Source organism: Rattus norvegicus, chromosome 8, assembly GCF_021556685.1.
Source record: "Rattus norvegicus strain SHRSP/BbbUtx chromosome 8, alternate assembly SHRSP_T2T, whole genome shotgun sequence".
In the NCBI taxonomy this organism is placed as follows: domain Eukaryota; kingdom Metazoa; phylum Chordata; class Mammalia; order Rodentia; family Muridae; genus Rattus; species Rattus norvegicus.
The window spans coordinates 85,542,998-85,555,796 of record NC_141541.1 but is presented as its reverse complement, the minus strand read 5'-3'; the positions used below and the strand labels follow the sequence as shown (position 1 = coordinate 85,555,796).

At 38.0% G+C, this 12,799-nt stretch overlaps 1 protein-coding gene across 2 annotated transcripts in view; it reads left to right on the top strand.

Annotated features, from left to right (window-relative positions):
- Positions 1-12,799, top strand: part of Tinag (tubulointerstitial nephritis antigen) — an 85,253-nt gene that overhangs the window by 10,324 nt on the left and 62,130 nt on the right. For both annotated transcript variants that reach the window (XR_015626482.1, NM_001005549.1), the window contains 3 exon segments: positions 4,357-4,420; positions 5,174-5,263; positions 9,944-10,058. Coding sequence is in view for 1 of the 2 variants with exons in the window: in NM_001005549.1 (NP_001005549.1) it covers positions 4,357-4,420; positions 5,174-5,263; positions 9,944-10,058 (269 nt within the window). In the remaining variant the exon portion in view is untranslated.

The following is a 12,799-nucleotide window of genomic DNA, read 5'->3' as shown; positions in this document are numbered from 1 at the left end:
ATTGATATTATAAATCAATAAATATCTTTGTTTTAAAATGTTACATTATACAAAGAGGGGTTCCTTTTGCTAATTCAGCATTGATTTTAAACTTCTCAAATTATAATTTTAAAACTGACCTAGTTTGGAACCTGGATATTACTCTCATAACACTTTGCCAGCAGTTTCAATATTACCACAATTCATTATCAGTTCCTTTTAGATAATTTGTGTATTATAAACCAATTAAAGCCAATTTTTGTAAAGAGTTAAGAGGCATTTGGCTCATACACATTCTTTACCTCCCTACACATTAACCTTGTCTGTCTGTCTTGCTCTCTTCCTCTCTCTTTCTCTCCCTCTCTCTCAAAAAAAGGCCCCATAAAATAGAAAATCAAAACAAACACAATAAGACAAAAATGTAGCAACAACAACAACAACCAAAAAATGAAACAAAAATCTTACATACAAAACCACATGGAGTTCATTTGTGCCGCTATTGAGCATGGGGCCTGCCATGGAGTGTGCTATATACATTCCATGATACTGCATTGTAAAACATTAATTTTCCTTTGTAAGCAGCGATCAATTGCAAATAGTTTCAGTTTTATTTTTTTAGTTAGATTTTTTTATTGCGTTTTTAAATTACATTTCAAATGTTATCCCCTTTCCTGGTTTCCTATCCATAAACCTCCTATACCATCTCCCCTCCCCCTTCTGTTTAAAAAATTTATTAGATATATTTCTTTAGATATATTAGATACATTTCAAACGTTATTCGCCTTCCCAGTTTGCTGTCCATAAGCCCCCATTTCCTCCCACCTCATATGGGTATTCCCCCTATACATAACTCTCATTGCTCCCCCATATTCCCCTGGGTTTCCCCTTCCACTGGTGCCCAACAAGGCTATTCTCTGCTACATATGCAGTTGGAGCTCTGGGTCAGTCCATGTATAGTCTTTCGGTAATGGTTTAGTCCCTGGAAGCTCTGGTTGGTTGGCATTGTTGTTTTTATGGGGTTGCAAGCTCCTTCACCTCTTTCAATACTTTCTCTAATTCCCCCCAAGGGGTCCTGTTCTCAGTTCACTGGTTTGCTGCTAGCATTGACCTCTGTATTGGACATGCTCTGGATGTGTCTCTCAGGAGAGATTTGTATCCGGTCCCTTTCAGCATGCATTTTTCAGCTTCAACAATCTTATCTAGTTTTGGTGGTTGAACACACACACACACACACACACACACACACACACACACACACACACACATATATATATATATATATATATATATATATATATATTTGCCACATGTCAGACTCTGAATGGCCATTCCTTGAGTCACTGCTCTAAACTTTGCTTCCATATCCCCTCCTATGAATATTTTTCCTTCTTTTATGAAGAAGTGGGAGCTTATGCCTTTTGGTCATCCTTCTTCTTTAGCTTCCTATGGTCTGTAGTTTGCATCTTGGGTAATTTGAGCTTTTTGGCTAATATCCACTTATTAATGAGTGCATACCAAGTGTGTTTTTCTGTGATTGAGTAACCTCACTCAGGATGATATTTTCTAGTTCATTCCATTTGTCTATGAATTTCATGAAGTCATTGTTTTTGTGTAGATGTACCACATTTTCTGTATCCATTCCTCTGTTGAAGGGCATCTGGGTTCTTTCCAGCTTATGGCTATTATAAATAAGGCTGCTATGAACATAGTGGAGCACATGTCTTTGTTATATGTTGGGGCATCTTTTGGGTATATGCCCAAGAGAGGTATAGCTGGGTCCTCAGGTAGTGGAATGTCCAATTTTCTGAGGAACCTCCAGACTGATTTCCAGAGTGGTTCTACCAGTTTGCAACCCCACCAACAATGGAGGAGTGTTCCTCTTTCTTCACATCCTCGCCAGCATCTGCTGTCACCTGAGTTTTTATCTTAGCCATTCTGACTGGTGTGAGGTGAAATCTCAGGGTTGTTTTGATTTGCATTTCCCTGATGACTAAGGATGTTGAATGTTTCTTTAACTGCTTTTTGGCCATTCGATAATCCTCAACTGAGAATGTTTTGTTTAGCTCTGTACTCTATTTTTTAATAAGATTATTTGGCTCTCTGGAGTCTAACTTCTTGAGTTCTTTGTATATTTTGTATATTAGCCCTCTATCAGATGTAGGATTGGTAAAGATCCTTTCTTAATCTGATGGTTGTCATTTTTGACCTAATGACAGTGTCTTTTGCCTTGTAGAAGCTTTGCAGTTTTATGAGATCCCATTTGTCGATTCTTGATCTTAGAGCATGAGTCATTAGTGTTTTGTTCAGGAAATTTTCCCCAGTGCCCATGTGTTAGAGACACTTCCCCACTTTTTCCTCTATTACTTTGAGTGTATCTGGTTTGATGTGGAGGTTCTTGATTCACTTGTACTTAAGCTTGTACATGGTGATAAGAATGGATCGATTTGCATTCTTTTACATGCTGACCTCCAGTTGAACCAGCACCATTTGTCCAAAATGCTATCTTTCTTCCATTGGGTGGTTTTAGTTCTTTTGTCAAAGATCAAGTGACCGTGGGTGTGTGGGTTCATTTCTGTGTCTTCAATTCTGTTCCACTGATCTATCTGCCTGTCTCTGTACCAATACCATGCAGTTTTTATCACTATTGCTCTGTAACACTGCTTGAAGTCAGGGAAGGTGATTCCCCCAGAAGATCTTTTATTGTTGAATATAGTTTTTGCTATCCTGGGTTTTTTGTTATTCCAAATGAATTTGCAAATTGCTCTTTCTATTTCTATAAAGAATTGAGTAGGAATTTTGATGGGGATTGCATTGAATCTGTAGATTGCCTTTGGTAAAATGGCCATTTTTACTATATTAACCCTGCCAATCCATGAACATGGGAGATCTTTCCATCTTCTGAGATCTTCCTCAATTTTTTTTCTTCAGAGACTTGAAGTTCTTGTCATATAGATCTTTCACTTGCTTGGTTAAAGTCACACCAAGATATTTTATATTATTTGGGACTATTGTGAAGGGTATCATTTCCTTAATTTCTTTCTTAGCCTGTTAATCCTTTGAGTAGAGGAAGGCTACTGATTTGTTTGAGTTAATTTTATACCTGACATTTTGCTGAAGTTGTTTATCAGGTTAAGTAGTTCTCTGGTGTAACTTTTGGAAATGGACAATTTTCTAGGCAGATACCAGGTACCGAAGTTAAGTCAGGAACAAATAAATCATCTAAACAGCCCCATAACTCCTAAAGAAATGGAAGCAGTTATTAAAAGTCTCCCAACCAAAAAGAGCCCGGGTCCAGATGGGTTCAGTGCAGAATTCTATCAGACCTTCATAGAAGACCTCATACCAATACTGTCCAAACTACTCCACAAAATATGAAGCCACAATTACTCTTATACTAAAACCACACAAAGACCCAATAAAGAAAGAGAAGTTCAGACCAATTTTCTTTATGAATATTGATGCAAAAATACTCAATAAAATTCTTACAAAGTCAATCCAAGAATACATCAAAATGATCATCCGTCATGATCAAGTAGGCTTCCTCCCAGGGATGCAGGGATGGTTCAATATACAAAAATCCATCAATGTAATCCACTATGTAAACAAACTCAAAGATAAGAACCACATGATCATTTCATTAGATGCTGAGAAAGCATTTGACAAAATTCAACACCCCTTCATAATAAAAGTCGTGGAAAGATCATGAATTCGAGGACCATATCTAGATACAGTAAAAGCAATATACAGCAAACCAGTAGCTACCATCAAACTAAATGGAGAGAAACTTGAAGCAATCCCTCTAAAATCAGGGACCAGACAAGACTGCCCACTCTCTCCCTACTTATTCAATATAGTTCTCTAAGTCCTAATCAGAGCAATCAGACAATGAAAGGAGGTCAAAGGGATACAAATTGGAAGAAATCAAAATATCACTATTTGCAAATAGTTTCTTAATGAGGGTTAAGATCCCATGTTCACTGGCCCTTTCAGTGCTGGCACTCTACCTGGTTTGAACCTGGGCACTGCCACGATTTCTGTGAATTTATGTTTGCATCTGTCTTGTTGTGCCTAGAAGATACTTGTTCCGTGAAGTCATTCACAACCTCTGGTTCTTATAATCTCTCTGTTGCCTCTTCTTCATAGATTCCACATTGATCTGTTTTGGATGTAATGCACACCATAAAAACAAAAGCTCACAGAGCAAGCACAAAAGAATTTGATATATAAACCCTAACCCAAATCAGATGGAGACTGCTATCAGATTGGCAATAAGTAGTTTTTCACATTCCATCAACTAATGACAATCGTAGATGGCATGTCACGCAGATATGGTTTCTCGGCTTGAAATTCTCATTTGCTTGCATGTCCTGTTATCAGGTTGCTCCAGAGATAGTCAACATTATGAAGAAGGATCAGTGATTAAAGAAAACTGCAACTCTTGGTGAGTAACATAAGCGACACAGACTAGGGCTCTTCTGCCCGTATATTTTTCCAGGAATTTGGGAATCTGCTTTTTAAAGCATACACCTAACACATCTAAGCCAAAGTCGCATTCCCTAAGACATACATTTTCAGAAGTATGAAAACAGTTTTGGAAATGTAATTCTGTGAGTAATTAATGCAAGCTTCAAATTTGATGTTTTCATAGTAAGTCTTCATATAACAAGTACTCATTAAGCCTATTCTAAATTATAAATGTTTTGATGGACTGCTGACAAATTGTGTTTTTTGTTTTTTTTTAGCACAGTAAGTATACATGAAAACAAGCTGATTAAATTGAGTTAATTTGCAGAGAATGTTCAAATATAAGTATTTCAAAGTTACATTTTAATTTGTTTTTTTATGATGTAGTGAATATGAGGCCATGTCTTATATAGTCACTTTAGAGGACACAAGCACATTGACCAGGATTTAATACAGGTTTTATATTTTATTTTCTCCAGTAATCAAATGTGCATGTAGCCTACATTAATTAAGAATGTTTGGGGTTGGGGATTTAGCTCAGTGGTAGAGCACTTGCCTAGCAAGTGCAAGGCCCTGGGTTCAGTCCTCAGATCCGGAAAAAAAAAGAAAAAGAAAAAGAAAAGAAAAGAATGTTCTATGACTTACTTAACAACGTACTATTCTTATTAATATTTTGGAAACATATACCCTGTAGAGGTCAAAGAACTTTGTAACTTTTTTATCTTTACAGTACATGTTCAGGACAACAATGGAAATGTTCCCAACATGTTTGCCTTGTTCTTCCAGAATTAATTGATCACATCAATAAAGGAGACTACGGGTAAGCATGTCTTTCAGTATAGGCTTCTTGTCAATCCCACTTACTCAAAACACATACAATGTGTCACTTGCTTCTAACAGGGTCACTAATATTAAAAACTGACTGGAAAAGAAATATGGGGGGGGAGATTTTCAGAAACATGCATTTCAGATATACAAAGTGAACATTAAATGGTTAAAGTAAAATGTATACAGAAAATGAAAACATAGATGTTAGCCTCAGAGTGTCTAGGAAAGACTTGTGTTTGAGTGGTGAGAGAGTAAAGGAATATTCCCTTCCATGCAGGGTAGTTAAGAAGACTTACTGATTCTGTTCAGTTTCTCCCTCTTGTTGCCTTAACCAAACCAAACTCACATGCGGCTCTCCTAGGTAGACTATAAACTCAATCAGGTAGAGTTATATCTTCACAACACCCCTAATATTGTTCTAATCGAGAGTTTCATAAAAATGTTTGACACTCAATAAATATTACTTACACTGACATCAAAAGACATGTGGAGATGACTATGTAGCTAGCAATTTTATGATAAAAGGATGGCCAAGGAACTCTGGGAACAGCTCTTGCTCAGCTGAGGACCCTGGAATTTGGTCATTTCTCCCCTTACACACAGGGAAATAAGTTTTAGGCTCCCAGTGATGTTTTCTTTACAGAATGGAATGAAAAGGGAATAATCTGGCTAACCTTAACATCTCCCTGCTGCCACTTGTCAGTCTATAAGCCACCAGTATCATTACTGACACTCTTCCAAATACCGAATGTAAAAAGACCATCTTGAAGCAACTAGAAAAGTGAAGTAATTTCCAGACATGTATCTTTAAAGGGCCTTTCGAAATTATATTTTTAAAACTAAAAAAAGAGTAAAAAATGTGTGTGAGGAGGAGTGTGGGAATAGCATGGTTGTGGTATGATGCTAATACCTGTGGCTCATGTGCTATATCCACACAAAATTGGAGGCTCGGCTCTGTCCTTCCACCGAGTGACACCCGGGAGGGCACTACCTTCATCGGTCTTGGTGGTAAGTGCCATTGTCTCCTGACCTATCCCAGTGGCCCTTGAGATACATTTTAAAAATATTACAAGGATTTCTTTCAGGCATAAAAATTTATATCTCCCAAGACAATGGTAGCACTGAATTTCAATGTATCTAATGCATTTTCTTGGAAGGCATAAAGTACAGAAAGTCACATTTTTGCCATTAATATTCTGAAGTCATTCTTAAGTTCTCTGTATGGTGTGTTTGTTTAACTAGTATTTTAGGAGATAGCTTGATGACATTTGAGTACTTCTCGGGAAACCGATTATGGTTTCTTGTGCCTAAATTATATCCAAATAATTGAAAAGACATAACAAACACAAGAGTATGTATCATCTTGATAAATGACTCTAGTCAGGTTTCTCGAAGGATTTAAATAGTGGACCCATGCAGCACAAATTTCCAAGAAATCATAAGAGAAAAGCCTTCTACTGTTACAGCATGCACGGGAACCAGTCTTAAGTAGGGTAGAAAGCAGGCATTCTTAAAAACATGGATGTTGTGTGAATTCTGCCTTCCTCAGAAGATGAGTTTTTCTCCTCTCATTTACTTGTTTTAAGGACAATGGAGGTATATTTAGGAGGCATGAGTCTTTTACTTTTGTAAAAAAGAAATACATTAAAATGTGAATTATAAGCACACAAGCAAAGCTTGAAAATGTTGCTTCCCCAAATCTTCACTGTATTAAGCCCAGACCTGTAATTATTATATATAATGCCCTTTAGTGTATATTTATCCACTATTTGTTTGTTTGTTTATTTGTTGAGACCACATTTTGCTGCACACTCCAGGATGCTGTCTAAGTTAAGACAGTCCTCTGGTCCACTTCCCAAGTGTATTACAGGCATGAGCCACCATGTGCCACTTGTTTGTGCTTTCTTTTTACAGCAATTAGTAATGAAAGTGTCTTTCTTTTATGGGATTGCTGAAAATATAAGTAAAATTTTTTTTGCTTTAAACTGATTTACTCTCTACTTGAAGAGCCAACATGCCATACCATTCTAAAATCGCAGAACACAATGCCAAGTTAAAATTGCACAAATAATTCTCAGTGAGTTAGCAGAATAAAGGGATTTATTTATCTGCTATATTTATCTGAAACTGTGGAGCAAACATTCCAGACTCAACACTTTAAAGCTGATCTCTTCCAGGCTCCAGAGCTGAAGCTTGCAATCCCAGCAATTGGGAGGCTAAGGGAGGAGGATCGGTATTTGAGGTCAATTTAAGTATGGCGTAAGCCATTCAGGGTTACAGAGTAAGACACTGCCTAAAAACCCAAATGAAGCTAACGACAAAACAAAACACATTCTTTCAATTTACTCATGCCGACAATTTGGAATAGATTTAGGTAAGCTCTGTCATGTTCTCCCCTGAATCCTAGTTGGTTTCTTGCTTGTAATAGGGTAGGTTGATAATTAGCTGTGCAGATATTTCAGCTTTATGGTCCTTAATCTTTTCTCCAGAGCTGCGTCTGAGGGCTGCTGTGCCTCTGTCACTTGATCGCGATTTGGGCAGGCTGAGTTCGCTTTGGGTGCAGCTCTCGGCCCTTTTTCATCAGTCTTGTTCTGTGGACCCACAGGCTGACCATGTGCTCCTTCAGGCATCGGCAGAGATCATCGCGAGCATTGGGGATCTCTTCATCTGAGATTTCCCCACCCTCTCCTAGTGCTTGCATGGCAATCTCTTTCCAATGTCCTCTTTAGTCCTTAAGCTCACCCAGCCTTTGGGGTTTCCCACAGAACCAACCGATTCTCCAAGTTCTGACAGGTCCAGGTACTGAAATCCTAATGGTTCTTCCTGGCAGGATCTAGCTCTGTGCCAGTGCTGGGTATTTTTTACTGCTCTGACTTCCTGGTGGGCAAAAGCCCATCTTGTCTTAGTTCTGTGGTCTGCAGTTCTTTCTCTCATTTCCTCTATTGTTGTCTTTTTATCTTGATGTTCTTTAACTTAATTGGTTTCACAGACACAATTTCTGATTCCCAGAATTGAGCTCGAAGATGCCTCATGCCTTGCAACAGTTCAAGATGGAGTGAAGTCCCCACATACCATCAGCCAGGACCAGATTTTTATATTCTTGTTATCTTTAAATATTTATATACTTATTATGTATATGAGTGTTTTGCCTGTCTTCATATATGTGTACATATCACACATGGCAGCAGTCAAGAGTGGACATTGTATCCTTTGGTTCTGGAATTACAGAGGGTGTGGGTGCTGAGAACTGAATTCCAGTCCTTTTCAAGAGCAGCAAATGTGCCTAACTGTAGCTGAACATCCTCTCCTGACTGTCTCACTTTGCATCCCTGGATGCTAGAACTCACACTCTTGACTGGGCTGGTGTTGAACTCATAGAGCCTCCTGAGTGGTGGGGTTAAAGGTAGGATCCCCCACTCCAGATCCATACCTCCCTCCTAAATTTTAAAATGCTTTTTCCTTTCATTAAATTGAGTGCAGAGTTAAATGAACCCTGGTTGTATCAGACCAATTTGAAGACTACAGGGCACCTCCCTCCATTCCCATCACACTTTGTTCAAACAAGTTCTCTTTGTCTTTCAAACAACAAGACCAAGCATAACATACATCCAGAGGTTTCTACCTTGAAATTTCTTAGGTGTTGCAGATTGTGCTTTAAAAATATTACTGAACATGTAGTTGAAGTTTTAATCACTCAAAGGAGCCCATCACACTATGAGTAATTTTGCTAATAAACACAACAAAGTACAGTATGGACCTGATTTAAATACTGCAAAGATTTGTGTGTAATGTGAATGCTTTAGATGAGCAATGTTTAGATGTCGGTCAAATGTGCAGTTTTCAGCCAATATCACCTACTGGAGAAATCTAACTTTAATTTCCTATATCACATTTTGAAATTAGAGATTTTTAATAAGCAAGGTAGAAAAGTAAACCTTTAGAAAAACTTGAATTTTAATAGCTAATTTTAAACAGTGGATTTACTATGTTTGCCAGTAACTATTAATAATGGCTAACACTGTATACAAATTAACTCCTTAACACAATTGTCTTAATGTCTATTAACAGTTGCTAATATAATCTCTTTGAAGTAGGACAGTGAGGACTACCAAGCAGTGGCTCAACGGTAGGACACTTGCCTGCATGTCTGAGGTCTTGCCTTCAGTGTCAAATACTGCAAAAATAAAATGCCTAGCTAGCTAGCCTTAAATGTTTCATGGGTACTTCTTTTTAATTGAGAATTTTCAAATATAAATTCTAAAGGTACAGATTATTCTATTTACCCTGTGAGTACTTGTCTGTAGAGTCAAATTTCTTTCTAAAAAGCAATCAAATACATTTAAAGGAAACTGCATATATTAGCCTTACTATATTTAATTATTTTGTAGAACATAAAGACTTCATATTCCTGGTTTCAACTTATAACTATGTGGCCTCATGTTTCTTATATCAATCATAACTGTGATGGGTCAGTTTCAAAACTAGTGTTTCATGTACTTCATTGTAGAATAATCAGTGCCGAATCTGTATGAAGATTATCTGACCTGTACTAATGTTTCCCATATTTTGAGATCCTGTTGCTATATACTATTTAGACTTAGAAATAAGCTTGTATTCGTAAGAGTGATATCATGTAACCTATGCATATTTCTTTGCTTCATTTGTAAGGTAGATGGACAGCACAGAACTACAGCCAATTCTGGGGAATGACCTTAGAAGAAGGATTCAAATTTCGCCTTGGCACCTTGCCACCTAGTCCCATGCTTCTGAGCATGAATGAAATGACAGTAAGTGTTGGGTTTTTTTCTGATTCATGGATGTACATGTGTTTTTACAGGTGAATCCATGTACATGCTTAAGAAAATCTGAATAATAATATACAGTTTTGACTTTTCAGGCCATGGAAATGAGACATTTTATCATAATTTTTTCCATCTTTATTAACTTGAGTATTTCTTATTTGCATTTTGATTGTTATTCCAGGGCCAACATCCCCCTAACTCCTCCACCTCCTCTTCTCTATGGGTGTTCCCCTCCCCATCTTCCCCTCATTACCGCCTCCCCCCAACAATCACTTTCACTGGGGTTCACTCTTGGCAGGACCAAGGGCTTCCCCTTCCACTGGTGCTCTTACTAGGCTATTCATTGCTACGTATGCAGTTGGAGTCCAGGGTCAGTCAGTCCATGTATAGTCCTTGGGTAGTGGCTTAGTCCCTGGAAGCTCTGGTTGGTTGGCATTGTTGTTCATATGGGTTCTCAAGCCCCTTCAAGCTCTTTTAGTCCTTTCTAAGATTCCTTCAATGGGGGTCCCGTTCTCAGTTCAGTGGTTTAATGATGGCATTCGCCTATGTATTTGCTATATTCTGGCTGTGTCTCTCAGGAGAGGTCTACATCCAGTTCCTGTCGGCTTGCACTTCTTTGCTTCATCCATCTTATCTAGTTTGGTGCCTGTATATGTATGGGCCACATGTGGGGCAGGCTCTGAATGGGTGTTCCTTCTGCCTCTGTTCTGAACTTTGCCTCCCTATTCCCTCCCAAGGGTATCCTTGTTCCACTTTTAAACAAGGAGTGAAGCATTTGCATTTTGGTCATCCTTCTTGAGTTTCATGTGTTCTGTGCATCTAGGGTAATTCAAGCATTTGGGCTAATATCCACTTATCAGTGAGTGCATACCATGTGTGTTTTTCTGTGATTGGGTTACCTCACTCAGGATGATATTTTCCAGTTCCATCCATTTGCCTATGAATTTTATAAAGTCATTGTTTTTGATAGCTGAGTAATATTCCATTGTGTAGATGTACCACATTTTCTGTATTCATTCCCTGTTGAAGGGCATCTGGGTTCTTTCCAGCTTCTGGTTATTATAAATAAGGCTGCGATGAACATAGTGGAGCATGTGTCTTTGTTATATGTTGGGGCATCTTTTGGGTATATGCCCAAGAGAGGTATAGCTGGATCCTCAGGCAGTTCAATGTCCAATTTTCTGAGGAACCTCCAGACTGATTTCCAGAATGGTTGTACTAGTCTGCAATCCCACCAACAATGGAGGAGTGTTCTTCTCTCTCCACATCCTCACCAGCATTTGCTGTCACCTGAGTTTTTGATCTTAGCCATTCTCACTGGTGTGAGGTGAAATCTCAGGGTTGTTTTGATTTGCATTTCCCTTATGACTAAAGATGTTGAACATTTCTTTAGGTGTTTCTCAGCCATTCGGCATTCCTCAGCTGTGAATTCTTTGTTTAGCCCTGAACCCCATTTTTAGTAGGTTTTTTTTTCTCCCTGCGGTCTAACTTCTTGAGTTCTTTGTATAGTTTGAGTATAAGCCCTCTATCTGTTGTAGGACTGGTAAAGATCTTTTCCCAATCTGTTGGTTGCCATTTTGTCCTAACAACAGTGTCCTTTGCCTTACAGAAGCTTTGCAGTTTTATGAGATCCCATTTGTCGATTCTTGATCTTAGAGCATAAGCCATTGGTGTTTTGTTCAGGAAATTTTCTCCAGTGCCCATGTGTTCGAGATGCTTCCTCAATGTAATGACCATTACATACTCAGAGAATTGTGTGTTCCCTTTCAGCAATGACTGGTGTTTTGGTTCATTGTCAATGACTTCAAAGAAATCCATATTTCTGCTGAAGGCTTATTCATTGTGTTCTGTGTTAAAACTTGATTGTCAAGTTGATTTGATTGAGGAGCATATGCTTGTGAGAGGGCTTCCAGAAATTAGTGGAAGACTTTTTAAATTAATTTTTACACATAATTAATTAATTAATTAAAATAATCATTTGATAGTTTTAACTAATAAACTTAATAAAGTTATTAAATATTTTAATTAAGTTAGAGTAGGAAGACCCGCTTTAAAACTAAGTGGCATTATCACTTGCTTTTATCTAAGGATCCTGGTATAATAAGGAAAGGAAAAGTGGGAAGCTTGCTGTCTGGACTCTCGTCCCTCCTCTGTTTCCTGGTCATCAAAGTGAGAGTGGCTGGCTCCACCTGCCCTCTCCTCATGACCACCTAAAACCTCCAAAACTATGATCTAGAGTAAACCCTTCCCTGCTATGCAGTTTAGACAGAATGTTTTGCCACTTTGAAAAGCTTGAGTGACATAATACACCAATTTATTTGTATTACTTTCATTAGTTTCATTATAATGCTTAAGACATTGTCCTATTGTACAAGGCAGATTGTGATGGAGTTTACTACATTGGACCAGGTAACCTTTATCTCACAAATATATTCAAATCGATTGTGTGCTGAGATTATAGGAGTGTGCTATCATGTCCGGCTATGCTTTTATTTTGCGGATACATCAAGACTTTGATGACCTTTCTCAGACAACTCATTATCATATAAGGATAAAGTAAATACTGGGAACCTTAGTCATGCATTCCATGGTCATTAGAAAACAGTTGTCCTCAAAAGTCCTCAAGCTGCCTTAAATAATACATCTGAATGTTGCCTGGGACCTGACATACTCATTTACATAATTGTTTATTAGTATTTTCTTGCTTTGTGCTGTTGCACAGGTTG